Raw genomic sequence first — 26523 nt, 5'->3', positions numbered from 1 at the left:
CTGACGTTTGCCCACTGACCAATAGGAGAGCGAAGGCGCCAGGGCGAGCCAATGATGTCCTTGCTCGGCGGGAGGGGCCGCGGCTCGCCAGGATCGTCGGCGCCATTTAAATGACCGGGTGCGCCCCAACCAGCCTTTTCCGGCGCTTCATATCCGTCTCCGCGCTCCCGGTCGTGTGAGGGGTAGGAGGCGGCCGAACTTGAAGCGGGAGGCAGGCCTTTGGCACGGGCCTTTGCTCTTCTGCTTTTCTCCTTGCACCCTGGAAACCTTGGGACCATCCTAGTCTGTTCTCGGGAACAAATGTGAGTCCCTATCGCGTTTCTTGCCTCAGCTTTGGAGTTATCATGGAAATAATTGAGCTAAATGGAGCCCTGGAAATCCGGTTGAGACTCCACAGCAGAGACCGTGTTGAACGGCTGATCAGGGGGCCCCTTTAAGACTGGCACTTTTCGGGCACTCAACCTGGACACACCTGGCCAGGAGATGGAGACGTTTGGGCCAGGAGGGACCTCGCAGTAGTACTGTGATTTAGTTTAAAATCTCTCGGCACACTTATCTTCCCATGCCAAAGCATGCAAATGTGAAAACCACAAGCAAATGAGATCTTCAAACCTACCTACTGGAATTTGACAGGACATTTTATTTAAGTTGGGATACTGTGGGGCAGAAGAGATAGTATCTTCATGATGATGGCTGTTGTGCTTGGTCTCCCCACAGTCTCTCAGTTTTCTGCGTGGAACTGGAGCTGCTGGTGGTGGGATGGTGAGGATATCTCCAGATTTGGAATCGGAACCCAGGTTTTTGGAGGCCTTGATGATGCTAATACTCCTGGACCTTTGAGGACTGGGCAGGATCCAGGCTAATCTGTATCCATATTCTGCACCCTGCTTCATGGCCATATCCCACTAATGACCGAGTTCCATTTCTGGGCCTACATCTGGGTCCCACATGATGACCAAATGCCAGGTTCTGCCCAGGGCCACACACTGCATCAGTGTCCAGGTTGTCTTGTGTCTTGGGGCCTCCCACCTCCCCATGGCCCCTTGGCCCCAGCCTGATGGCCAGCCAAAGCCAGGTGCAAGCACTGAACAGGGGATACAGTGCAGTGGTGCCACAGATAGGCACCAAGAAGCAGAGCCACAGCCACTCCAGCCCTGTGCTGAGTTCACAGCAGCAGGTGCTTAACCCACCACAAAGGTGCCTATGGTGAGCATAGTGACTGGCTGCCACTGTCTCCTCTGTACCTGATACCACCGAAGGATTTACTATAGCACCATCATTGAATCCTGTAGGTCTGGTAATGTCCCCCTCAGTGGGGTTAGGTCCTGTACTTGTGTCCTGGCCTCGGTACCTACCCTGTGGACCCTGTGACTCCATGTCACACAAGGAGGCAGTAGCCCCACCAACTCTACCAAGAATGCCACAATGCCAGGCCAGCCAGTCTTGTGGAGCCCTATGACTTGCACAGAGCAGACCATGAAAATGTATGGGTCCAGCCCAGGGGGTTGGGGATGGCTGGCTTGCTTGTGTGAGCCCCTGGCATTATATCCAGGAAAATCAATTAAAAGAGGGTCAAGGAGAAAAGCCAGGCAGCAGCTGTGGCGTGGAGAGGCAGGGTCCAGCGCCCAGGCCTATGGACAGGTCCCTGCGGTGTAGGATAACAATGAACGTAAAGGCAGCAGAGGCCACAGCAGCCTTCTACAGATGCCACAGAAGGGTAATGTGGCAGGCTTAGCAGCAGCAGGACTATGATCAGGAGCAGACAGAGCCCTTAATCAGTGAATCCAGCACATGGAGACCACTGGTGACCACTTGGGGCTGCACACAGTGTAGGGCCAGCACAGTCCTGTTGCAGACCATGCCCAGTAGGCCCTCCAGCAGTATGCCAGCACCAGCCCCCAGCTTGGCAATTCTACCATTTCTGCACGGTCTCACACTCAGCTCTCCAGGTCCCTCTCCAAGGCCATTAACCCCACATGGTTCTTGTGTTGTCCCCACAGGAAAAATCCAACATTGGTTACAGGCTAGCTTTCTCCAGGACCTCCCTCTGTTCAACACCACCCTTAACTCCAGCTGAGGCAGAGGGGTACTAGCAGGGCCCACGAGCTGCTTGTGGGTTGGGCTTGGGGGTGGGGATGGACCAACAGCACTGCCAGGACCCTGTACCACTTCTGCCTGCCTTACACTTTCTGGCATTTATGAACACCTGCCTCACAAGTACCTTTGCTCCCCATCTCCCTCCAACTAGAGACGCCCACCGTACCCCCAAGAATTGGAGAAAGGAGGGGACAGCATTAACCACGAAGTGAGGCAAGGCAGCTTCTGACAAGATTTGCCCATGTTCTGTGTGTACAAGGTCACAAAGGCTCCGAGGCTGGGACAAGCCTGCACACCTACTGTGGGTGAACAGCCTGGGGCAGGGGCCAGGAGCCAAGGTCTCAGGACTCAAGGGAAGAAATGCCTCCTTCCTCATACAGAAAGTCAACCAGAATTAGCTTTGACCTATTCTGCCTGTCCTTTTGAAGCAAGGTCTCCTTCCCCACAGATTTTTCCTGCTGTGTTCTCCCTTGAGGGATCCAGATGGTACTCAAACTAGCAAAAAAAGACCTGAGAATGGGAAAGGAAGAAGATTCCCCCCAGTACCTCCTCCAAGTCCCCCTGACCCATCTGTCAGCTTCTGGAGCCTCATGGGGGTCTCCTCCACCCCTTGGGTGTGAGGTATTGACAATGATGCGAACCACAGCCACCTCCACATGAGACTCAATCAGGCAGGCCCCCGAGAGCTGATGGAAAAGTGAGCTTCGTGATCCACAGGGCCCGAGGTGGAGACCTACCAGCTCTCCGCAGACCAGAGCGCTTTCAGATTCTTCAACACATGGACATGCACACACATCAGATGGGAAAGGGAGGTGGCCACAGCACCTGGTGCATCAGTCACTAAGTCTGCTTATTTATCATTTATTTTTAAAATATATTTAAACAGCAGCAATCACTTCCGAAATGAAAAAAAATTACAATTTTTAGAATAAAATTAAACGTTTATAATGCGAGTCAGAAAGAACTGAAGGTACAACCAAGAATCACACCGCGCGGGACTGAGGGCGGCTGCGGAGGCCAAGGCCTGCTGGCTTGGGGTTTGAGCAGACAAGAGGCCCCAACCTGTGAGGCTCCCACCCTCGTCACACCCCCACTCCCCACTGAGGAAGCCAGTGTCCTCTGGGTTAAAGAAGGAGAAGCGGCAGAGCTGGCCCTCTGGGGGGGATCCCCAAACCCAGCCCCCCCCCAGCCAGGGACCTGCTAATCGACCTCCTCCATGTTGCTGTAGGTGGGGGCTGGGCGGTCCACAGGGGGGGCGAAGCGTTCAGGGGCTGTCCGCGTGGGGGCCACCTCGGGGGCCTGGCCAGGGCCTAGTCCCTGCAACAGAATATGAGGACAGGGGTTGGGGGCTGCCCAGTATGCTGCCTGGCGTCCCAGGGGTGCTGGCTCAGAGCTCCGGCACCCTAGGGAGGGCCCCAAGGCAGGCGCAGACAGCAGCGGCATTGAGACAGAGACAAGATCAGGCCTGAACAGTCTCACTTTATTAACACTTTAAATACAGGAAGCTGCTTGCGCAGGGCTAAGCCCCAGGCCAAGGGTCAGAGCAGCAGGATGGATGGACAGACAGCTGGATGAATACCCACCCTAGTTTGCTCTGCCCCTGTAGGAACCACAGTCCCCACCTTCTCCCTCCAGGTGCACACACTGAGGCCCAAGCCCAGACTTGGTCCCCCACAGGCAGGCATGCCTGATGGGCAGGCAGGTGGGCCAGCTCATAGCAGCTGCCTGCAGGCGAGCTCATCTCCAGCGACTCTGGGATACCAGAGGATAGAACACGTTGAGCACGAGGGCCACCAAAGCTGCTACGGTACCCAGAACAAAGTATCGGAGGCAGCCCTCATCTGGTGTGGTAGGGCCACGTGGCGGGGGGCCCACCCAGTCTTGGGGCCCCCAGGGACCCAGGGGTGCAGGCCCCTCGGGTACCAGCTCCTCCTCGGCCTCCAGCTCCTGCCAAATCCGGGAAGCCTACAGTGTGCGGAAACGGCTATCAGCACCCAGAGCAGGGGATGGAAGTGGGGGGTGACCCAGTATCCCTGAGACCCCCGGCCATGACACTCCTACCCAAGGTGACTGGCGCTAAGCCCCTACATCCTAGGTTAAGCAGCAGGGAGGTGAGCAGGCAGAAGCCAAGTAGACCATTCGCAGGATTGTCTAGACTGAGCATCAGGATAGGTGAATCTTGACAGCATTTTGGCCTCCAGAAGACTTCCAATCAACACGCAACTTCACATGGCAGGCTGGGGCTAGCTAGTCAGTTTTTTAGCCCAGGCCTCCCACAGACGGGACTGGATCATGGAGGATAGAGCTGCAACCTGAGTAATCTTCTGGCTCCTCCCATCCACGTCCAGATCCTGACCACTGTCTTCTGGAAGGATTTCTCTGAGTCTCAGTGTAGGGGGCTCAAGGCAGGAGAGGACAGCAAGGGGGAGACTAGTATAGAAGAGAGATGTGGCTTTGCCCACCAACCAGGCCTATGGCACCCCATGGAAGAGAAGACCCCAAAGGCTCAGCAGAAATAGATGCTCACCTCAGAGAGGGCGACAGCCGCCCCAGGCCATGGCTAGCCTGGAGAGGCCTTGTCTTGAGTGTGCATCAGAATACAGGGACAATCACAAGTGAGGGTTTATGGGCTGGCATGTGCATAGGGAAGCTGGAGGCTGTCAAGGACAGTTTGTTCATGCACCATACCCAGTGAGGTTCAGAGCAGCTAGTGGGTGCCTATGTGCATGCCAATGGCAGTTTATTGGTGTGTGTGCACCTAAAGGGCCCCTATAGCACGGTGATCATTCTGGCTAAGGCTTCATGGAAGGGACCCTTGTCTTTGATTCACAAATCCCAAGGCTGCAGGGGCCTATGGCTGGAGGAGAGGAAGCTATGCCCCACCCCCTCCCATCTATGAGTCAGGCCCCACTAGCCTTCGAAACTTCCCCCAGGCCTCACCTGGCTGGCAGCAGCCTCAGCTGCAGGGCCTAGGTCTGGGTGGCGCTCAGAGTGACCTGCCCGGGGGGGCCTCTCCACAGGAGAGTTCCGCCGGCGGTAGAAGAGTACATAGGCATAGCGTGTCACGACCTGGCTCTCGTCTACTGTGGTCACCGTGCTGTCATCAAACAAGCGCCAGCCTATAGCAAGGTAGGAAGAGGGTGAGCATAACCTGCACCACCACCCCTGCCACCTATCCTGCTGGCTGCATGTGCCCTCACCCACGTCGCTGCGCTGGCTGCTGCGGTCATTGGGTAGACGTGCACAAGCAGTGTAGTGGCCGCCAATCATGCCTCCATAGTGGTTGATGACAGCATACAGGTCGTAGCTGGGCAGCTGCTCCTCTTTCTGACCGATGCAGAACTTGCTCAGGTCCAGGTTGCTGTGATTCCAACCACAGAGGTGAGATAGTCAACGGTGCCCAGGATGCTTGGCCCCCATGCCCTGCCTACAGTCACCAGGGCCCCTCACTCACCGAACAGGGAACTCCACCAAGTCATTGATCTTGTCACGCCAGATGAAACTGCGGAAGGAGAAGCGCTTGAGCTGCACAATGAGCACGTTTGGCAGGCGCCACAGCAACAGCTGCTTAGAGGCTTCGCGGTGTTGTTTGCACTGCGGGCAATACCTGATAGGGAGCAGAGATGAGGTCAAGACCAGCAGATCTCCACTCCCCCCTGCCCCAGCACCTGCCTGCTGCCCGGCCCTCACCAAGCCTCCTCTGGAGCCAGCACTTCAGGCCGCGTGAAGAGGTTGAGGCACTGGTCCAGAGTGAAGTGGCCAGCGCGGGCAGCCTCACCAGCAGAGCCGGGATCCTCGGCACATTCCAGCTCCTTGGAAGCGACCAACACAAACTCCTGCAGGCGCTCGTTGTTCCGCCAGACAAGAGCCAGGCTGCAGTCATCTCCCAGTTCCAGTGGGGTATCTCCTGGAGAAGGGCAGGAGAGGGGTCAGCTGTGGAGAGCAGCCAGCCCACCCCACCCACAGCTCCCACCACACCCCAGACACCTTTATCCTCTAGCCGCTGCTCTCGGTTGGATGCGTCGATTTTATAGATTAAGAACTGGGGTGTGTGGGAATTCATGGCTTCACTCGGGTGTTGGTACCCAGGCACAGCCGCTGTGAGCGAACACAATAATCAGAGCCTAACAAGCTTCCCCCAACCTCCCCTCCCCTAGCTGCAGAGCCTTTCACCAGACTCTTACCTTCCGGCCGGGATGCCCTCTCACCAACAGGTAAGGAGCCAACTTCAATGGGCCCACTGGCCAGCATCTCGGAAGAAATGCCACTAGTGCTGGGCACAGGACCCCGATCAGGGACTGCCCATGCCCGGGGGACCGTGTCCCCCTCAGCCACTGGGGTCACCATCTGGAGTTCAGGCGGCTGAATGGGATCCCTCTCACTGTCCCCAGCCTCCAGAGAGCTACTGGAGTGCAAAGTAGTGCAGCCAGGGCCCTGGGACTCCAAGGCCATGCGGCCAGGCTGGAAGGGTGGCTGGAATACACTCACAGAATACCTGGCAACAGGCAGCAAAACAAGTAAGAATCCTGACCAATACATCTGGCACCTTTACCCCCCACCCACCCTACCCTAATTCAACCACTGGGCACTTACCGGGCATAGCCCTCTAGCAACTGAGCGAGACGTGCATAAGTGAGGCGTGAGGCAGGCACACTGACCAGGAAGGGGTAGCCAATGTTCTCAGGGCGGCAGAGGCCCTTGTGGTCAGGCCAATGGGTTTTCTGGCAGAGCCTGGAGGGAAGGGGGAGGGAAGAATAGGGTCTTAGCCCCATGGGCCTCCTATGACTATACTGGGGGATAGTCTCTGGCCCTGGAAAATAGGGATGCTGGCCCTGCCTCCCCCTGGTAGGGCCTGGTAGAGTGGGGTGGTAGATGGAGGGCTTAAATCGTATGTGGAAGGGAGGCAGGTGGGGAGGAGGGAAGGGGTAGACCGCGGGGGTCCTCACTGGTTGCAGTAGCCCACGCGGTAGCACCGAGTACAGCGTTTCAGCTTCTCATCCTCGGACTGCTGCTTCCGCTGGCAGGCTGCACACTTGGAGATGGGGATGCTGGGCACCTGGGGGCGCTAGGGTGGGTCATCTGGCTCAGCAAGGCCAGGCCAGGTGGGAATGCCCCCCCCACCACCAGGGCCCTGTGCCATCAGGTCGGCCTCCACTCACCTGCTGCACCTCTAGCACCACCACCCGCTCCTTAGCCAACTCTGGAGACAACAGCTCAAAGCACAGGAGCACATCTGATGGGGACACAGTGTCCAGTGAGTGGGAGGGCAGGAACACACGGTGGAAACGGTTCTTAATCACCTGAGACAGAGAACACACAGATCCTATGTGAGGACAAGCCCTTCCCCCAACCCTGCCCAGAATACAGGGAGGCGGCCTGGCTCTGATTTGGGGTCTATGGGTGGAGGGGTAGGGATTGTGGCCCCAAAGCAGTATAGGCCTCTGCTGGCACCAGCCTTAGTGCCTAATGGAAGGAGCCTGGTGCTTCAGGACCTGAAAGACCAGGACTGGGTCAGGTACCAACCACAAGCTCTCCACACCGAGGGCCTCTACCCTGCTCTCAATTAGTGGGGACCTGCTGAGACCGCAACATGGTTATCATGGGGGGGGGGCTACATTCGAGGAGGCTCCTCCCCACCTCTAACCCTCTGAGGATAAGAGCACTGCCAGGATGGAAGCTCAGGACCTTTGGGGAAGACCAGCGCACAGATCTGGGATAACATGAAGGAGCAGCAGACGGAGAGAGAACCATAGCTGGTGGAAGGACAGTCCTGCAGCTCACGCTCCTTGTTTGAAAAGGGAAAAGCAATTGGAAGCTGCCACCAAAAGGGGGAGTAAACCCTGACGATGTCTGGGAACTGAGGACACCTCTTTTGCTCAGCCCAAATGCCTGCTTTCAACCATGTCTCAACCAGTAACACACCATCTGTTTTCATGCAGTCACGTGCACAACCATGTGTCCATGGCAGGTGCCAGTGACTGTTCACAAGTGTCTGTGTGCTGTGAGTACACAGACCCACATGCTTAAGAGCCTGGGGAAGGACAGACATACCTCGGCCAGACGCAGGTTCTCAGGCTTCACATGGACACTCTGAGAGAGGGAGTCCAACACTTCACTTGCACTGGAGTTCTCTTTGCTGATGCTCACCAGGAACTGTGATGAAAAGAGCAGACAGAGTCCATGGGGAAGGTGGGCCAGGGTCTCTGGGACAGCCCCGAAGTAGGAGCGTATGCCTCACCTTGATGGGCTTGCTGTGGGGCTCCCGGGCAAAATAGAAGACAGGGAGGACCTTTTGCTTCTGAGGTAAGGGCACCGGCAGGTAGAGGAACGGGTCAAAGGTGATGGAGACCTGCAGATGCACAAAACAATCCCTCTTTCTGGCACTTGAGGTCCTGCCCAGCCTAGTCAGTTTATCAATGTGCGCCTCTTGCTCCCCATGCAATGGTAAATGGAGTTGTTTTATTTCTCTTTCAGTCTTACCTATACCTCTGCCCCTCCTTACAGCTATCTGTGGGCGCAATCACTTTGACCTCAGCCAAGAAGCCTACTCCGCCAACCTCTGCAGCCCACACAGGAGCTTAAGGCCTCCAGTCAGCTTCCTTGCCCAAACCTGGCCCCACCAACACCTAAAGATTCACATGCCTCTGACCTCAATTTGACCAGGCTAGCTAGGCCAAGCAAGGGGGTCTCTCTCTAGGGGAGCATATCACACCTTGGCACACACGGGGCACACCAGCTTCGACTTGTACTGGCCCTGAAACAGGTCCACGATGAAAGAGTCATTCCTCATCTTGTGTCTCTGCCATGCTTCCTCAGCCACCACCTGAGGGACAGAGTGGTGAGGACCGAGGAGACCTGGGCACTGAGAAGTGCATGAGACATGCCCACCTCTACTCCCAACCCTGACCTCGTCAGGCCGCCCATCGGAGTCCACTGTCTCCGTGTAGGGCTTGTTCTGAATGCGGTTCAGGTCCTCGTGAAGCCCATCCAGCAGGAAAGCCATGAACTCCTGGGCATCGTGCTGTGCATAGCCTGTGAACTGGCTGGCCTTGCTTGCCACAATAGCCTGAATGCAGATGTAAAGTGTGAGCATAGAGCCCAGCTCTACCGTACACCCAGCTGGCTGGCCCTCCCCACCCTCTCCAGCAAACGGAGGAAGTAGCCACAACTCACCTTCAATTTGGAAGGCTGGAAGGCATGGTGGGTGCCCTTCCACAGTGCCCGGAGCAGCACAGCAAAACCGATGGCTAGACGCCCACCTGTCCCCAGTGGGTTGTTGTAGTTGATTTCGGTCTCAAAGGAGCGATCTAGGGACAGCAGCCAAACAGAAGTGTGAATGGGGAAGGCATCCTCCATGCCCACAGGCCAGGGTGTTGGCACTGCTCTCACCATGGAAGAAGTCCCGGAGCTCCCGAGTGTTGGACAGAGACTGGATGACGCTGTTCATGAAGCACGTGTTGCCCAGGTTGACCAGGCCCGTGAAGCCTGGCAGACACACCTTCTTTTCCTCCTCCTCTTCCTCCTCCACGCTATCTCCACTCACGGGGCTGTGGGGCATTGGAGGCACCATACACGTGGGCTTGGGCTGTGGGAGTGAGGGGGAGTGAGACAGCAGCCCTAGAGGCTCTCCGGCTTCCATCCTTGGCCCTCCCCACCCCAGGATTCTCACCGAGGCCAACTGTGGCTCTGGCTTTGGGGCTCCATGCTCCACGGGGGTTCGGGCTGCCACACCATCCAGCCCTGTGTCCTCAGATCGAGCCTTGGGTTTCTCCTTCTCCACAGCCCGGGCTTCCTCTTGGCCTGTCAGGGGGTGCGGAGCACCTCCTGGTGGGGTTGAATCCAGAGGGGTTGGACCTGTCGGCACGGCAACCTTTGCACCACCCACTGCACCTTAAAAAGGGGGAACGAGGGGGCTGGTGGTTAGCAGCACGTGGCAGAGGGTGGGGGTCCCGGTCGTGCGGGGTGGGCAATGAAGGGAGCTCGTGTGCAGACCTCGTGCAGCTGGGGCCTCCAGACCCCCCCAGCGCTGACTCTGCCGCTTCCGGAGGCAGATGTCGATGCGAGAGGCCGTGAAGCAGAAGGTGCACTGCTCTGGCTCAATCAGATTCCTGCGAGGAAAGGCTGAACTCAGAAACAAGTGGAGTACATGTCTGGCCAGATGGGCCAGGGAGATGGAGCCCAGGGTGGGACAAGCAAACAGTGTGGGGCCGGGCACCACCCACCTGAGCTTCACCTGCCAACGGAAGACAGTGTGGGGCCCGCAGCCCGGGTGCAGCCTCAGGAAGTTTCCGTCCCTGGAGAGGCACAACAGGGCAGGAGGAAGAGCATCAGACACAGTCCTGCCTGCAGCGCACCATCTATCCAATCTCCCACCACCCACCCACCTGGTCTGGAAGATAAGCGTGAAGTCCTGCTCGCGGAAAAGCACTCGAGAGGTGTCCCTGCAGATTTCCTTCACGTACACGTGCACCACCACTGAGTCAGGCCCCTTCTCATACGAGTCATTCTTGACAAATGCCAGGTTCACCATGGATTCCGGCTCTACATTGAGACCACAGCTCAGCACCACCCAGCACAGGTTCCCACCGGTTACTATTCTACTCCCTACCTGCCCACCAACCTCGCAGCACAACCTAGGGCTCTGCCTGCCCACCCCCGGCCCCACCTTTACCATCCACCAAGGATGCAGCATCTGCTGCCACTGCCATCTCCTCTTTGGACCGGTCACCTTTCTCAGGGTCTCTGTTCCGGGTCATAGCTGGAGAGACTGGGTCATTCCTGGGGGACACTGCCTTCTCTCCTGCCAAAAGTGCTAGATTCTCCTCTGAGCTCAGGAGGCAGGTCTGGTGCTTCAGCGGTGGTACCCGGAGCTGTTCCTCAGCCTCAGCCTATGCGTGGCAAGTTTGTGGACAAGATCAGCCCTGGGCCAGCCAGGCAGGTGTCCCTACACATTGCAGTCCGCACCCTTCCTCCACCTCCCAACTCCCACATAGGCACTCCACACTCACCTGGGTGGCTGGCTCAGCCAGAAAAGGGGGGGCATCGCCCTGGGGTCCAGGGCCATCTCTGGACCCTTCCCCCTCTTGCCCTCTTCGGAGATGCACAGCCCTCTTGGCACTGGGCCCTGCCTGGGCCCCGGGGCCAGCCCCTGCCCCTACCTCACCACGACCCTGGGCCCGCTTCTGGTTCCGGGCCTCCTGCTTTGCCCGGCGGGGCTCAGGGGCTGGCTCCAGGGCAATGGGAGATGACTCCTGCCCATTCTCCTGGGACTGAAGCCCTGGCACCAACTCCTGGGTCCCTAGGGGTTTCTTCTGTCAAAGATACAACAGTTAGGCCCTGTCAACTACATGGGTATCCCTCCCCTCCCTGGCTCTGGAACTTACCAGGAGAGAGGGCCATGTGAGCAGAGGCACCTTCTTGGGCAGTGCCAGCTGCAGGAGGCCACCTTTGCGAGCCTGCACTTTAGTGCAAGAACTTTCTATCTCAGCATAGAAAACACCACCCCACTGCCGACCACCTGGAGATAGAGTGGAGCAGTGAGCTGGGGTGGCGCACATCAGAGGATTCAAATATACTGCTGGGCTCAGATGAGATGGACGCACCTGGAAGCCGCACCATACAGTCTGTGTCTGTGAAAGCAGCATCCACCTCCTCCAGCCGCAGGGGAACCACTCCCACACGCAGCTTGACAATCACCTCATCTGCACTCTGCTTCCAATCAAGCAACAACTCTGTGGAAAGAGTGCCAATAAGACCATGAGGGTCTCCAGATGGGGGCTGTACCCCTGTACCCATCTTTTCCCCTAGCACTTTAGCACCCAAAGGCCTACTCATTACTCACCCTCTTTGGTCTGCTCCTCCCGAGGAGTGGACACTGACCCTGACAACAAAGCAAAAAATAGGGAAACGATGAGGAGGAGGCAGCCCTTCCATAACCCCACCACCCCACCAAGCACCATTTATAAGATCTCAGCCAAATACTCAGACTTCAAAGCTGAGGCTCGCCCTTGCCGGTTTGGTTCAGTGGTTAGAGCACTGGACTGCGGACTGAAGTGTCCCAGTTCAATTCCGGCCAAGGGCCCATGCCTTGGTTGCAGGTTTGATTCCCAGCCCTGGTCAGGGCGTGTGCGGGAGACAACCAACCGATGTGTCTCCTTCACATCGATGTTTCTCTCTCTCTCTGTCTCTCCCTTTCACTCTCTCTGAAAAAGCAGTGGGAAAAAGTATCCTTGACTGAGGATTAAACAAACCAAAAAAAAAGCTGAGGCTCTACCCAGCTTGCCATGTCCTCCTCTCAGCATCGGAGCAGGACAGAAGGAACAGCAAAAGTCATTTCCCAACCCCCAATCTGTAGGCTCAACAGGAAGGAGGAGGAGGCCACAAGCACTCTGGGAATGCCATTACCACCTCTCCTAGGATCTCCATCCTTGCTCTCCTGGTTTGCTCGATCCTTCTGCTTCTTCTTACTAGTGGCCTCCTCCAGTCCTGGGGGCCCTCTCCTGGCACTGGACCCACCAGACATCTTTAGCCGCTTGGTTGACAGCCAGAGTGCCCCGGGGTCGGCAACGGCGTCTGGGTCAGGGCTACGGCGCTTTCTTCCTGGCCCAGCTATCTTGGCAACTCTTTGTGGCCAAATTCTCCAGCAAGGAAGTGACAGCCTAATGAGGAGGGACCAGGAATCACTACCAAGGCCCAACAATTTGCTCCTTGGTTACAGCCAGGGCTCAGCAACCACAGGTTCCTAACCCTACAGAGCAATATCTCTTTACCACCTGATGTAGCCGTGGATACACTCAGACTATTCTGAAGGGGAAATAAATAATGCAAGTAGCAGCAACCATTTCTGGCTGAGCCCCATAGATGCCTGCTACACAGATCTGCAAACACGGAAGCCTCAATGAGGAGACACCAGGTCAAAGCAGCCACAGTCTGGGGCCAGGCTCCTCTACCAATCTGGAGAGGAGCCAAGGCTCCAGCCCACAGGGTGCTCACTTTTCCTTCGCTCTCACTGGCTGCTTAGTCACCACCCGAGAAGTAGGAGGTGGAGGAGGAAGGCAGGACAGAAAGACACAATCAAGCAGCAGGAAGACCAGGCTCTGTGGCTGAAAATAGGCCCAGCCCAGGTGCTACCACTGCCCAGGCAAGGTCTTGTGGCTAAGATGCCCCACCTGCCTGCCAGCTCCTGCCCTCCTCTGAACCTGCTCCCATGCACTGCTTGGATTTTTCCCTACATCCCAAGACAGATTCCTCTCTCCAGCTGGTGTTCAAAGCAGAGGGGCCTGAAAAAGCTGAGGTGAAGCGGGTATCCAGATGTCACATTACCCTTTCAGCAGCAAGCCTGCCCCAGAGCCAGGCAGGGCGGGCACCCAGTTTGAGACTGAAATAGATATCATCCCCTTCCTTCTCAGGTCCATTCACTCATCAGCTGAGCCAGAGACCTTCTACCCAGTTTCTCACAGACCCACCAGTGAATTCTGGGCCGTCTCTCCAACCAAAATAAAGTTCTCAAAACTGAGAAAAAAGTAGGGATGAACTATGCATCCAGGATCCCTGGCTGCCTTAAGTCTGGCCTGAGACAGTAGCAGGACAGAGGCTAGCTCTGCTCCCCAGGGCGAATGTGGGGGCAGATATCCTTCCATGGGTCAGATGTGTGACTGGTGGGCTGGATCTTTAATGACCACAGGTCCAGAGGCAGGAAGCGGACACTCTCCGCCTCCCTGCACCTAGGCCCCAGCCGAAGGTCGTGTCCCTCCCCATGCCGGCCTAAGAGGCCGTGCGGGGTTACTGACCGCAGACCAGCGCCCCCCGGCCGGGCTGCAACCCAGATCCTGCCTCCGAACCCTGCGCCCGCCACCGCCACCGCCTCCTCCAGGAAGTCGCCCTCGCTCGCCGCCAGCCCTTTCTGAGGCAGGAGGCCAGCCACCGGCGTAGCGTAACCGCCCCGCCAGCATCGGCGGGCCCGGCCCTCCTAGGGCTCGAGGGGCGGGGGCTGGCACAGCCCGTGACCTTGAACAGGCCGCCCGGGGCCAGCGTCGCGTCCTCCCCGCTCCGGCCAAACAGGCCAGTAGCGGCCCGTCCGACTCACCGAGCGAGGCCGCCGCCGCCAGCCCTCTTCGGGCCCTGGCAACCCGCTCTCGGTTCCGGTTCCGGCGTCAGGTCGGTTCCGGTTCCGGCGCGCTCCTCCCCCGTCCCGGCTCCCCCGCCACCGCCTCAGCCGCTTGTTTTGTTTCTACTTCTAGTTACGGCCCCGGGTGGCTGAGCGCGGAGCTGGTGACGCACTTCCGGCGGGAGCGGGCACGCGGCGATAGGCAGCTCCGGGCAGCCCAGCGGAGGGGGCGGGGCTCCGGTGTCTTGGCCCCGCCCGGCCCCGCCCAGAGGCCCCGCCCTCCCCAAATCACAGTCCAGACCACGCAGTAGGAGTCACACCGGTTTATTGGGGGCTTCGCCAGGCTGGGGAGTGTTCCTTGTATAGACAGTAACTCGTGCGGGACGGGGCTGGGGACTGGGGTAGGCTGGGCGGGGGTCACTGGCAGGTGTTGTAGATCTGGACCTGCAGGTTGATATCTTGAAGTACGCTGCGCATCCTGGCCTCCAGCCCATCCAGCTGGGCCGCTTTGCCCTCCAGCGCCCGCTCGTTCTCCTCATAGGTGCCCTCCAGCTCTAAGGGGGGCAGGTCTCAGCTACAGGGTTTACTCCCACAGCCCCACATCTCTGGTGCCCACCCACCCTGATCCTCACCTTGCAGCCGCTGCAGCTTGTCCTGAGCAGCTTGCAACAAGCCTCGAGCCTCATCCCGAAGTTGCTCTGCCCGCGTCTGTGCAGCCAGCACACCTTGGGCCTTGCGCTCAGCCAGGGCTTTCACTGTCTCGTATTGGTCGCCTAGTGGACCCTGCAGCAGCTGGGAGTGTAGAGGGCAGGGTCACTGTGGTGGCCCAGTGGAGGCCCAGCCTCTACCCTCATCCCCTCTAGCTGGCTCTGCCTCAACCTACCTGCTCAGCCTCCCTGGCACGACCCTGGGCACTATTTGCTGTTTCTTCCGCACTGGAGGCTGCCAGGCTATTCCCTGCTCGTTTCAATTTCAGAGCCTCCAGGAGACCATTCAGTTGCTGAGCCCGCTCACCTGCAGAGCTCAGTGCCTGCTCTGCACCTGCCATCCTCTCCTGCACCTGCCATGGGTGGGCCAGGGTTACACAGGTCTATGAGGCATGCCCATAACCTTGCCCCACTGATGTCCCAGCAAGACCACACCTGCTGCAGGGTCTGTTCTGTGTCTTGTGTGTCAACCACTGCCCCCTGGATAGCACCCTGAGCAGCACCCTGTGCCCGCAGGGCCTCCTCCAGTGCAGCCTGTACTGTCTCTGCCTTCTGTTTCTCACCTTCAGCCCGGCTCCTGGGGAAGAAAGGGAATCAGGGCCTGCAAGTATCAGGACCAGGTGCCAAGGATGGGGGTCAGGGTTGGGGTCAGACCGTGCCCGCTGTGCATCCTGTAGTAGCTGTTCTGCCCGATGCACATCTCCCACAGTACGTGCTAGGATTGTGTCCACATCTGCCAGGCTCCGGACACGCTCTGCAATCTCGCCAGCCAGGTGCTGGATCTGCTCAGGTGATGCTGGTATGGAGAGCTCTAGCACCCGTGTGGCCACCATCTCAATGCTATCGGGATCCGCCCCCTCCTCTATAGGGACACAGTCAAGGACTTAGGGACACATTCCTCAGCATGGGTATGGGGACACAATGCTAGGGTATAGACTCATGGGATATGGGTTTGCTAATAGGCATAAGGATGTAACCACAAGGACAGGGACTGTGTATGGGGCACAGACTCAGGGTCATGGACTTGAGGACCACAAATGGGTAAGGGCTCAGGGTCCAGACATGGGGTCATGAACAGAAATCCAGTATAGGCCCTGACCCAAGTACGACTGCAGGGACACACATATGAACACAGACACAGGGGTAACAACCACATGGCCTGGGCCACATGGGAGGCTCACGGCTCAGGAAGTCCTTCACACTCTGGATAAGTTCCCGCAGTTCTTGGTTGGCCTGCTCCACCTGTCCCCTGGAAGCATTAGCCTTGTCCAGGGCCGCCTGGGCCCGCTGCTGTGCCTCGCCGGCCTGTCGACGGGTCTCTGCCACCTGGCTGAGTATGCCACCACCTTCTGCCAGTGCTCGCTGCAGTTCTGTCTGTGTGTGCCGGGCCCGACCCAGCGCCAGGTCCGCCATGGCTACTGCCCCGTTGCAACCGAGGCCCCCACAGCGGGGCTGCCCATCCTCATCCCGACAGCCGGCACCCCCACAAGGGCTCGTAGCACAGGGAGCATCCCCTGGGGCCCCGCACACCTGTCAGGCATAGAACAAATTAGGGCCCTGTGAAAGGAGCAGCCACCCCCACATGTCCCACCTTATGTTTGTGCCTCACCAGTTCATTTATGCCTGTCAGGCTCAGGCTGTGGGCACGGGCAGAGAGCTCCCCTAGTGCCTGCTGGTTGGCCATGTGCTTTTGGTTGAAGCCCTCCCTCTGGGTAGCCATCAGCCCCTCTGTCCGGTGCCGGGTGCCTGCTGAGTCGCTCACAGGGCTGGGCACTGTCAGGGCCGATGTGTTGGCACGGTGTTCTGCCTCTGCAGATAGGCTGTGGGCACGGCGGATACTGTCATAGGCACCTAAGGTGGGCAAAGGCAGTTAGTCAGTTGAAGATCAACTCCAGCCCACCTGCAGAGTTGGCCTAACACTCACCCAGGAAGTTTGAATGCTTCAGCAGGTCCAAATGCTGGTCAAGCTGCCGCAGTGTGAGATTAAGGGCAAGACTGTCTCGCTCCAGGCTGCTCAGTGCATTGTTGGCATTGAAGTTCTCATCCTGCACATCTGTCAGCTCTGTCTCCAGCTGGGTCAGATGCTCAGTGGCCTCCCCAATTTGACGCCTGCGCCAGAGAGGAGGGAGGCATTTGTAGAGGCTTCAGCCCAGGTCCACTGGGCCTCTGCTCCTTCCCACCACATATCTCAGGCCCATCCGCACCGCAGCTCCTCTGTGGCCTCCACAAGCCGCGCAGTGGCGGCAGCTGAGGCGTTGCGGGCCTGCACAATCCCCTGCACAATGCCCAGCTTCTCCTGTATGTGCCGGAAGTTGCTCTCAAAGGCACCCAGCACACCCGTCTGCTGCAGCTCCCGCGCCCTCTGCTCCAGGCGCCGCGTACGGGCAGCCAAGTCCTGCACCACTCGGTCCCAGTCCCCGAAGCATGCATGGCAGGGGTGGCAGGCAGGAAAGACACCCGAGAAGCCACGGGCACACTGGTCACAGCGCACACCAGATACACCTGGGCGGCAGCTGCAGTGGCCTGTGGAGCGATGACACTGAGGTGTGTCTATTCCACGAGGGTCACAATCACAGGCTGCAGGAAAGGGCAGACCACAGAGTTATTAGGTGCCAGTGAGGCATCCTGGGAAGTCCCACAGCCCCCCGACCCTGCTGGCTCCCTCACCACGGCACTGCAACCCAGGGTCTCCCCAGTGAAGCTCCTGGCACTCAGAACAGGTTCTCCCACCGAAGCCGGCACGGCAGTGACACTGCCCTGTGAACTAGGGTGGGAACAGGGCAGAAGTCACAGCCTCCATTAGAGGCTGAGCCCTCGAGACTTGAGGCAGATAGCTGGTCCCATTTACCCAGGGATCCACAGGAGGGTCCCATACCTCGTTGCAGGTGGGGGCTGTGGCTCGACTTGGGTGGCAGGCACAAGGTTGGCAGCCATGGCCACTGGTAAGATTCCAGAAGGTGGGGGCACAGCGGTCACAGCTAGGACCCTGGACATTGGGGAGGCATGGGCACTGCCCACTGCTTGGGTCACAGTTGCACCGGTCAGCGGATGGGCACTGCCGGGGATCTGTGCCCACTGGGTTGCAGATGCAACCTGTGCCAACCAAGACGAACACAGTAATCAAGGGAAGCCCAAGCATTAGACCCTCACCCTGTTCACCCTCTCCCATCCCACACTCACGGTGACAGCTCTGTTGGGCAGCCTGCCCATGGAAGCCAGGCTTGCAGTGGGCACAGCGTGGCCCCTCTGTGTGGTGTAAGCAGCGCAGGCATTGCCCCGTGTGGGGATCACAGGCATCAGGGTCCGTGGGGTCAATGTTCCCACTGCACTCACAAGGTTGGCACCGGCCACCTGGCCTTGATGGGTCCCCAAAGTGCCCAGGGGCACAAGCTTCGCATCGCAGCCCTGCCCACAGTTAGGGGAAAGGCGTGAGTGTTCAGCCCAGCTGCCTCACCCTGATCCCACGCCTGTGCCTTACCCACTCACCCGTGTAGCCTGCCCTGCAGTGGCACATGATCTGCTGGGAGTGCCCATCCCGATGGCAGGAAGTAGCAAAGTGCCGCCGGCTCCCAGGGACTTCAGGGCAGGGGCAGGGCCGGCACTGGCCCCCATATGGCAGCCGAGGGTCCCCATAGAAGCCAGCAATGCACCTGCATGGAGGGGCAGGAAGATATGCGTCATCTCTGAGCAGGCTGCCCATCCACCAACCCACTTGGAGCTGCTCCAGGCTCACCTGTCACAGTGCTCACCCCCGGTGTGGTCTCGGCAGCTCAGGCAAGCGCCTGTGTAGGTGTCGCATTCATCTGCATGCCCATTGCAGACACATGGCCGGCAGCTAGGGAATCCCCACTGGCCACGCTGGCAGCGGTCACAGCGAAGCCCAAAGGCACCGGCTCGGCAGGGGCACTGCCCACTGGTTCCTTCACATAGGCCACTGAGCGACCCCTCAGGGCTGCACTGGCAGGCTAGAGGCAAGGCAGAGGCTGAGCCAGGGAGTGGGTTTAGGGAATCTGGGTGGGGTCAGGGAGGGGAGGTCAGGGAATGGCAGAGAACTTCGAGGGACCCAGGGCTGAGAGTTTGGGTTCGGATGCAGAGTTAGAGGAAGGAAGAAGGCAAGGCAGAAAAAAGAGGCAGTCATGGGAAGGGGGGAGAAAGGAAGGGAAGTACCTTGACAGCCTGTGGGGCCAAAGCCATAGTAGCCAGGGGCGCAAAGGTCACAGCGGCGCCCAACCACTGCAGGTTTGCACAGGCACTGACCGCCGTGAGGGTTGCACTCAGAACTCAGAGAGCCCTGGGGGTCGCACTGACAGGCTGTGGGGAGTGGGCGTCGGGCCAAGTCAGGCTGGACCCGACCCCCAAACCTGTGCCCCACCAACCCAAACCTGTGCCCCACCAACCCACATCACAAACACTCACGCAGGGCGCCATTGTAGATCAGGGCAGACAGGCTGATGAGGAGGGGTGCGCAGGCCTCAGAGGGAAGGGTCTTGCTGGGCACCAGACCCTCCTCATGGCAGCGGTAGCGTTCAAAGGTGGAACGGCGCTCCAGGGCAGCCGCATCACCCCCGCTAAACATCTCCAGCACCAGGACACGAGGCAGCAGCACCAGCTGAAGAGATGAGCAAGGAAGAGTGGGGTTCAGACCTGGAGCCATACTGGTACTGCCAGATTACTCAGCTTAGCACTGGATAGGAGGAGCAGGTCCCATCCCACAGGCCTTGCCATCTCGGCTGGCGTGGGGAGAGGGGAATGTTCACCGAGTCAATGAGCAGGCTGGGTCCAGAGTAGGGGGCCTCAGGCTGGGCACTTCCCCCCGTTCTCAACAGCTTCAGATGCAGCTTGTAAGAGACACCAGGCTCAAGGCAGACAGGTCTGGGAAACACCATGTACCTGGGGGAGGGGAGGATAGGCATAGGAGTCACCCAGCGCCCCCGCACCCATCATTCTGGGCCTCTTCCACACCGCACATAGGAACCAAACCACTGTCCAGGCCAACAGACAGCTGGACAGCCCCACAGAGAATCTGTACAGAGGAGTCCTGTGTGCCTTCCTCACTGGGCTCACACGCCTGTACAGACCCGTCTCGCTGAAAGCACTCCATATAAGCTTGCTACCCCACAGCACTTCTCTGGCACAAACACTTGCCAAATTTTCCTCAGGAACTCTTCACACTTCCTCTGATCTTGACCTCCAGCCACCAAGCTCCGCTGCTCTTCACCAAGGCTGCATCACCTCCCCTCCCTCCCCTGTCTCCTAGGTCATTCCCATCAAGTTGCAAACCATGCTAGGGTTCTTTTATACCCCCTGAAAAAACCTTCCCTCACCTAGCTGATGTGGTTCAGTGGTTGGGCATTGACCCATGATCCAGTAGGTCACGGTTCGATTCCCGGTCAGGGCACATGCCCTGATTGTGGGCTCGATCCCCAGCAGGGGACATGCAGGAGGCGTCTGATCAATGATTCTCTCTCATTATTGATGTTTCTATCTCTCTGTCCCTCTCCCTTCCTCTCTCTGAAATCAATAAAGATATATTAAAAAAACCCACAAACTTCCCTCAATCCCTTGTGCTTCCCCCTAGCTGATGCACGTCTTTGCTCTTCTGCCTAACAAATTCCTAAAATTTTACTGTAGTCACTGCCTCCACTCTCTAGCCTCCCACTCCAGTGGGGCTTTTGCCCCAACATGCCCCGGAGACAGCCTGTGGCAAAGTGACCAATGACCTCCATGCACTCAAATCCAGCGGCCACTTCTATTTTTTTTTTTTTAATCTTCACCTGAGGATATTTTTTCCATTGTTTTTCAGAGAGAGCGGAAGGGAGAGAGAGAGAGAGAAAAACATCCATGTGAGAGACACACATTGATTGGTTGTCTCCCGCATGAGACCCAACCAGGGCCAGGGATGGAGCCTGCAACTGAGGTACGTGCTCTTGTCCAAAATTGAACCCGGGACCCTTCAGTCCTCGGGCCAATGCTCTCACCACTGAGCCAAACCCACGAGGGCTGGTGGCCAATTCTCTGTCTTATCTGCTCCAGCATTCAGCAGCAGGAAGATCAGTGCACCTTCCCTCCTGAGACACTTCTCTTCGGGACCCTGCCCACACTCCTGATTTTCCCCCTTCTCCCCAGCCCCTCCTTCTGTACTGGCCTAACACTAGCGTACCCCAAAGCCTGGTTCTGCTCTTCCCTCCTTCCTCTGGTTGTTTCATCTAAACTCACCTCTTTAGTGACAAGTCCCAAATTTATATTTCAAGCTTGAGCTCTCCCAGTAATTCCGGACACAGAACTCCGATCACCCACTGGTCTCCTCCGCATGTCTGAGCATCTCAGAACTGCTCCTCCCTGTGTCTCCACCTCAGTAAAGAGCCCCATCCCCATCCAGACACCTAGTCACCTTTTCCACTTTCTCTCCCTTTCCTACATGTTTAAGCCATCAGCTCTGCCACTCAAACCCTCTGGAACCTTCCTCTTCTTGCCACCTCTACTGCTACACCTCTGCCCAACTCACTGTCACTCAGTCAACCCAATAGCCTCCAGGTGACCTTCCAGCTTTCACCTCGGCCCCTTTAAGCTTACTCTCCGCTCAGCAACTAGAGACATCTTTGTTAAACACAATCACAGTTGAATAAACGTCTGTGATGGGTACACCTAGGTTCCTTATGCTCTTCCCTCTGCTTCTGCGTATGTTTGAATTTTTAAAAGAATTGATGAAAAAAGATACATGAAACAAACACTATCCAAAATGTAATAAAACAGTAATCAGATCAGTCCCATGGCTGCTCAGAGTGCTCAGATGCCCTCCCTTCCCATCGCGGGCGGGCGTTCCCTATAGTGATGAATGGTTTCCCATTAATTCCCGCCTGGGGCTCTGGAACGTAGGTCCCTCAGCGAGCAGACCTCATTCTGCCTATTTCCTTCCTCTGACCAGTGTCACACCCAATAGCACCTGGCAAACAATACTCAGGAGGAGGCACTTGAAGGAAGGAGCAAATAAATGAGAGGTGAGGGTCTTTTAAGTATGCTTCAGGGAGCTTAGGGCCTACCTACAACCCCCCGCCATTGTAGGTGCTACCATGAGTGCCCTCACCTAGTGTCTGGTTGCAGAGTCCCTGAGATGTGGTCGTCCTTGGGCAACACATGCCCACAGGGGCTGCGGGCAGACACAGGCCCTGGGCGCTGCACGGTCAGCTCTATCTCTGCCCATTGCTCAGGAACCTGGAGGCATAAGATAATGAAGGAGATGCTCCCACATCCAGAGGTTCAGCTCTGGGTTAAGTGTCACAGGGTCTGACCTGGGGCTCCAAGCGCAGCAGCAGGTCATAGTCCATGGCTCTTGGCACAGAGGTCACCAGGAACTCCAATGCCTGGCCTTCCCGCAGCCTAATGAAGCCCAGGCCTGTCCAGGATGGGGTTCCCCCGGGGCTGGCCAGGCGTTCCACCACATCAAGCTCCTGGGAGGAGATGTGGCTGTGGGTCAGGGCTCAGGCAAGGCTCCACCTCTTCTGCCACAGCGGGTCCTCAAACCCCAGCTCTCAAGCTGGGGCCCTGCCCAAGGCCCAACACCCTCCCCACAAAGGGCAGAGCCCATAATCCCGCCTCCCCATGCCCTGCCCTCCAACACTGGCCCCCTACCTGGCCTCGGGTGTCCTCAGCTTCCCATGTCATGTGATCAAGGAAGGGCCGGAAGTAGCCAGACTGCACTTGATCACAGCGTCGCCCCACCATGTGCTGGCGGCAGTGGCACTGACCCGTGGCTTCGTTGCACCTATGGAGTGCAGTTATTAAAGAAAGACCCCCTATCCTGCCCAGGATCTTTCCCCATCCCTCCTGGATCCCCTTAAAGAGCACTCACTGAGGATCCAAGGCACCACCCACGTCGCAGTCACACAGACGGCAGCCCAGCAGGTCATGGCTCAGGCCCCAGTGGCCAGGCTGGGGGAGAGGAGGTTGCTGGGGGCCAGAAACAGACTCCCCCGCCACCCAGCAGGGAATCCAATGATGGCTCTCAGCCTCTACCACCCCTTGATGAAAACTGGCTCCCACCCTTGGCCTCCCAGACCTGCCTCCTAGCCAGGACTGGACCTTAAGCCCTTAGCACCCACCCAGTGGGACATGGACACCATCCCTTCACCCTGTGCTTTGAGGATAAGTGCTGGACCCCAGAACCCCGGCCTCCTCCAGTCGCACCAGGCAGCGGTTGCAGCTGTGTCCAGTCACTAGACGCTTGCAGAAACAGGTTCCACTCTTGGGGTCACAAGAGGTGCCCCCGGGCACTGTTCCCCGGGCATCACAGTGACACCCTGCAGGGGAAGGAGACCCATCAGCACTTTGGGGAGCTGTGGAGTGCTCACGTTCAGTGGGGTCAAAGGTGAGAGGTCAAGGATTAAGGTTAGCACGAGTTAGGGCAGGAAGCACTTACGCTGGCAGCCTGCAGGGTCACTGGCACTGAGTCCAAAGTAGCCATCACGGCACTGCTGGCAGCGAGAGCCCACGACATGTGCTTTGCAGCGACACTGGCCTGAGACCAGCCCCAGTGCAGGATCGTCATGGGGATCACAACGACCCCCGTCTTGGGAACCCATGGGGTCACAATCACAGGCTGAGGGCAAAGAGGTGCAGGGTTACCCTATCCCAACTAGTCCAGCACCAGTCATCTTCCAAGCCTCCCCTCTGCCCCCAGATTCCCAGTCTGGCTTCACCCTATGTCCCCCTCCCCAAATCCCTGCCACCTGGACAGCAGTCTAGCTCCCCAGCTCCTACCCCAGGCTCAGCCTTTCCTCTCCCACGCTCAAGCCCAGCCTCACCGCGGCACACAGCTGGGTCCCTCAGGTCCTTGGTTGGGTCACGGTAGAAAAAAGGTCGGCAGAGCTCACAGTGGTGCCCAACTGTGTTATGCTGACATCCATCACACACACCTCCACTCACATTGCCAGATGCCAGGTATGCGGCCATGTCAAAGTGGCAGCTGTGGGTGTGCCCATGGCACTCACACTCTTGGGGAAGGAAAGGAAGGGCAGGGCAAAGGCCTCTTGAGGGGCCATATCCCAGGATTAAGGGGCATAAGAAGCCCTAGTGCCACCTTAGGTCCCACCACAGGCCAGAATTTGTGAGTGGGGGCTCAGGAACTTTAATTCAGCACCATACTGGGTCCCTATCCAGAGCAGATTGTCAAGGAGGGTTGAGGGAGTCCTCAGGGGCATCAAGGTCTGGATAACCTTTGGACACAGCCTGGGTGTTCAGGGCTCAACCATCCAGTTCTGGGTTCTACCCCAGGCTCAGCCAGGCCACAGAGTTCCAGGGCTATGGGGCCAGGGTTTCACTCACTCTTGCAGGCATGACTGTGTCCATCCTCGGCTGGATGCCAGGGCAGATCATGGTAGAAATCCTGACACTGCTCACAGTTGAGGCCACGAGTATTGTGTTTGCACATGCAGGCCCCATGAACCTAGGAGGGCGGGCAGGCATGTGGTCAGCACTGTCCAGTCACTCTTGCACCTGCCCCTGCCCCCAGCCCCACTCCAGCCAGCCGAAGCCCCTCACCATGCCCTCAGTGTGGGCTTGTGCCCCTGGGGCGGGTGCACACTGTGAGGCATGTCCATAGCAGAAGCAGTTGCCACGCACAACCAGCTCGTAGAGGGCATAATAGTACTTCTCTCGGATCTCCCGCCGTGGATCAAGCAGGTTGTCCCCCAGTGTGTGTAGCCGTGTCAAGTTCACCCGTAGGTTGGTGATCTTCAGCAGGTCTAAGGTGTGGGGAGAGGGCTGGGGCCAGCTGGCAAGGCAGGCTTTTGCTGCCTCAGGCTCACCCAGGGGTTGCAGCTGCCAAGGTCACCTTGGGAGACCTCCTGTCTATTACTCTATGAGCTAAATTGGACTTGGCACCTGCCCTAGGAAGCACCCAGAATAGCTACCGAGGCCCCAAATAGTCACCAGCCAGACGCTGGGATTGAGCCAAGCCTAAAGGGTGGAACACTCACTCTGAATCCGTGGGCTATAAGGGTCTGGGATCGGGATGGCAGGGTCCAGCACACGATAGATGACCTGGAGGGGCATGGAGCCATTAGAGACGCTGGACCACCCTGCCCTCAGGCCCATCATCCCCTCTTCCTAAACCAAGCCCCCATCCCAGGCCGCACCTCGCCTTCAGTGGATGGCTCAATCTCTGAGTAGCGTGACTCACAGACTACGTCATCCCAGTGCCGTGGAGGGGCCAGTGGGACTCCTGGGAAGTCAGCCCCACAGTCATAGGAGAAATATCGGTACACATGCCAGGTACGTCCAAAGTCTGCTGAGCGCTCCACCAGCATGGCGGCAGGGCGAAATGTCTGGGTGGGAGGCATGGCTGATCAGCGGGCACCAGGCCAAGCCCATCAAGAGCTCTGCCCAGCTGAGGCCTGCCCTCAAGCAGCTCACAGATAGGTGGGGGTGACCAGTGGAAGCCAAGCAACGATCAGGGAGAGCAACCACCTCTAGGGGGTCAGCTCAGGGGCCCAGGGAGGCAGCTCCAGACCCAGCCGGGGATTAGGGCAGCATGGAGGCGGAAGGGAATGGAAGGTATGGGAGAGGAAGGAGCCTCCCACACAGCATAGGAGCTCAGGGGGGCTGGGCTGAGGAGCTGGGACTCTGCTCAGGGGCAATGGGGAGCCCAGCAAGGGGATTCAAGCAGGCTCCCAGACATGCCGGCACCTTGAAGGTCATAATGAGGTGCGTGAAATGGAACTCAGCCTCCAAGTCCAGCTGGATGGTGACAGCAGGGACACCTGGGGCAGGAGTCGGAGGTCAGGGACTGAGGCTGTTGATGGGCAGCCATGCTCACCCCGTGCCCCACCCATGGCCTCACCATTCTCTGACTGCCACCAGGCTGCCCGGCGCTGTGGTGCAAAGCTGGTCACTACATTCTGGATGCGATGGCTGTTGGGGTTGTCTCTAGCAGAGTAGGGGTGCCGGGAGTCACACAGGAAGCACTTTTTCTCATCCTGGGTCAGGTCAGGGTCAGGGTCAGTGTCAGGGCCTCAGCCAGTGCCAGCCCCACACTGACTCAGGCCCCCATCCCAACCCCAGCAGGACCTGCAGGTGACTGACGATGCAGTAGGGCTGGGGGCCATGCAAGCCACAGGTGGATGAGGCAGTCAGTCTGTCAGCTCGGCCCACCAGCAGGTCTCCTGTGGCTGGGTAGCAGCTTCCCCGAGAACAGCCTGGCACATCCGGGACTGGGGCCTGGGCCAGGGAGGTGGCCAGCACTGGGAACAGTGGGTCAGCTGGTTCCACTGTGCTCCCCACCCGGCAGCTCCAGAGCTGGCTACCCCAGGACCCACCATCACATCCCGAAACCCCCAGGCCTTCACAAGCCCTCTCACCACTCAGCAGCAGGCCCACACGGAGCTCCCAGGGCCCAGGCTGTCCCCGTGGGTCCCTCCCTCGGTTCCCGGCGGCCCACTCCATCCTAAGGAGGAGGGGAACAGGGATGAGAGGACTGAGGGACGTGCCGCCTGTACCCCCCTTGAGGTCCCGTGCTGACCCTGCCCGTGTGGGGCCTCGGCTGAGCCTCCACTCAGTCCTCAGTCCGGCGGTCCCTCAACTTGGCTGGGAGTCTGCAGACTTACAGCAAAGTTGGGA

At 58.3% G+C, this 26523-nt stretch overlaps 2 protein-coding genes across 15 annotated transcripts; both read right to left on the bottom strand.

Annotated features, from left to right (window-relative positions):
* Positions 1–2937: 2937 nt before the first annotated feature.
* Positions 2938–14264, bottom strand: USP19 (ubiquitin specific peptidase 19). 13 transcript variants are annotated; one of them, XM_016202851.2, is made up of 27 exons: positions 14183–14264; positions 12502–12755; positions 11939–11977; positions 11700–11828; positions 11481–11614; positions 11106–11408; positions 10769–10985; positions 10482–10638; positions 10320–10391; positions 10090–10205; positions 9767–9987; positions 9487–9682; positions 9271–9404; positions 9005–9163; positions 8810–8920; positions 8336–8446; positions 8149–8250; positions 7257–7397; positions 7044–7162; positions 6691–6828; positions 6282–6592; positions 6085–6195; positions 5788–6004; positions 5552–5704; positions 5298–5458; positions 5038–5216; positions 3559–4062 (listed from the first exon to the last, which is right to left on the bottom strand). In XM_016202851.2, the coding sequence occupies exons 2-27, from the start codon at positions 12617–12619 to the stop codon at positions 3835–3837; spliced, it is 4077 nt and encodes a 1358-aa protein (XP_016058337.1). In that variant the 5' UTR covers positions 12620–12755; positions 14183–14264; the 3' UTR covers positions 3559–3834. The 13 variants fall into 13 exon arrangements, 12 of the variants coding, with proteins under 12 accessions (XP_016058340.1, XP_016058342.1, XP_016058341.1 ...); XM_016202854.2 differs by lacking the exons at positions 3559–4062; positions 14183–14264 and adding an exon at positions 2938–3414 and having other exon boundaries at positions 12502–12709; XM_016202856.2 differs by lacking the exons at positions 3559–4062; positions 14183–14264 and adding an exon at positions 2938–3414 and having other exon boundaries at positions 9767–9981; positions 12502–12709.
* Positions 14265–14511: 247 nt separating this feature from the next.
* Positions 14512–26503, bottom strand: LOC107529446 (laminin subunit beta-2). Of its 2 annotated transcripts, XM_016202863.2 has the most exons (33): positions 26426–26503; positions 26265–26350; positions 25975–26147; positions 25748–25883; positions 25594–25667; positions 25044–25232; positions 24885–24948; positions 24448–24650; positions 24232–24352; positions 23712–23900; positions 23327–23506; positions 23095–23207; positions 22760–22839; positions 22540–22672; positions 22200–22358; positions 21995–22122; positions 19668–19800; positions 19327–19519; positions 19078–19221; positions 18644–18875; positions 18397–18560; positions 18091–18315; positions 17786–18003; positions 17578–17674; positions 17115–17487; positions 16835–17019; positions 16520–16761; positions 16092–16440; positions 15565–15772; positions 15346–15487; positions 15087–15263; positions 14836–14995; positions 14512–14757 (listed from the first exon to the last, which is right to left on the bottom strand). In XM_016202863.2, the coding sequence occupies exons 2-33, from the start codon at positions 26347–26349 to the stop codon at positions 14621–14623; spliced, it is 5406 nt and encodes a 1801-aa protein (XP_016058349.2). In that variant the 5' UTR covers position 26350; positions 26426–26503; the 3' UTR covers positions 14512–14620. The 2 variants fall into 2 exon arrangements, with proteins under 2 accessions (XP_016058349.2, XP_087680871.1); XM_087824745.1 differs by having other exon boundaries at positions 15087–15257; positions 26265–26455.
* Between the last annotated feature and the right edge of the window lie 20 nt (positions 26504–26523).

The sequence above is a fragment of the Miniopterus natalensis genome, chromosome 15 (genome assembly GCF_054644295.1).
Source record: "Miniopterus natalensis isolate mMinNat1 chromosome 15, mMinNat1.hap1, whole genome shotgun sequence".
Lineage (NCBI taxonomy): Eukaryota > Metazoa > Chordata > Mammalia > Chiroptera > Miniopteridae > Miniopterus > Miniopterus natalensis.
This window is presented reverse-complemented; position numbering and strand designations above follow the sequence as displayed.

Excerpts from the sequence above, each read along its gene's own strand:
- USP19 (XM_016202851.2), bottom strand. The coding sequence starts at position 12,619 with ATGTCTGGTGGGTCCAGTGCCAGGAGAGGGCCCCCAGGACTGGAGGAG. Across the intron at positions 10,986-11,105 it reads TGGCTGAGCCAGCCACCCAG|GCTGAGGCTGAGGAACAGCT; the intron begins GTGAGTGTGGAG and ends TGCCACGCATAG. Across the intron at positions 9,683-9,766 it reads CAGAGCCACAGTTGGCCTCG|CCCAAGCCCACGTGTATGGT; the intron begins GTGAGAATCCTG and ends TCACTCCCACAG.
- LOC107529446 (XM_016202863.2), bottom strand. The coding sequence starts at position 26,349 with ATGGAGTGGGCCGCCGGGAACCGAGGGAGGGACCCACGGGGACAGCCT. Across the intron at positions 23,208-23,326 it reads TGACCCTGCAGGCTGCCAGC|GGTGTCACTGTGATGCCCGG; the intron begins GTAAGTGCTTCC and ends CTTCCCCTGCAG. Across the intron at positions 14,996-15,086 it reads GTGCCAGGGAGGCTGAGCAG|CTGCTGCAGGGTCCACTAGG; the intron begins GTAGGTTGAGGC and ends CTACACTCCCAG.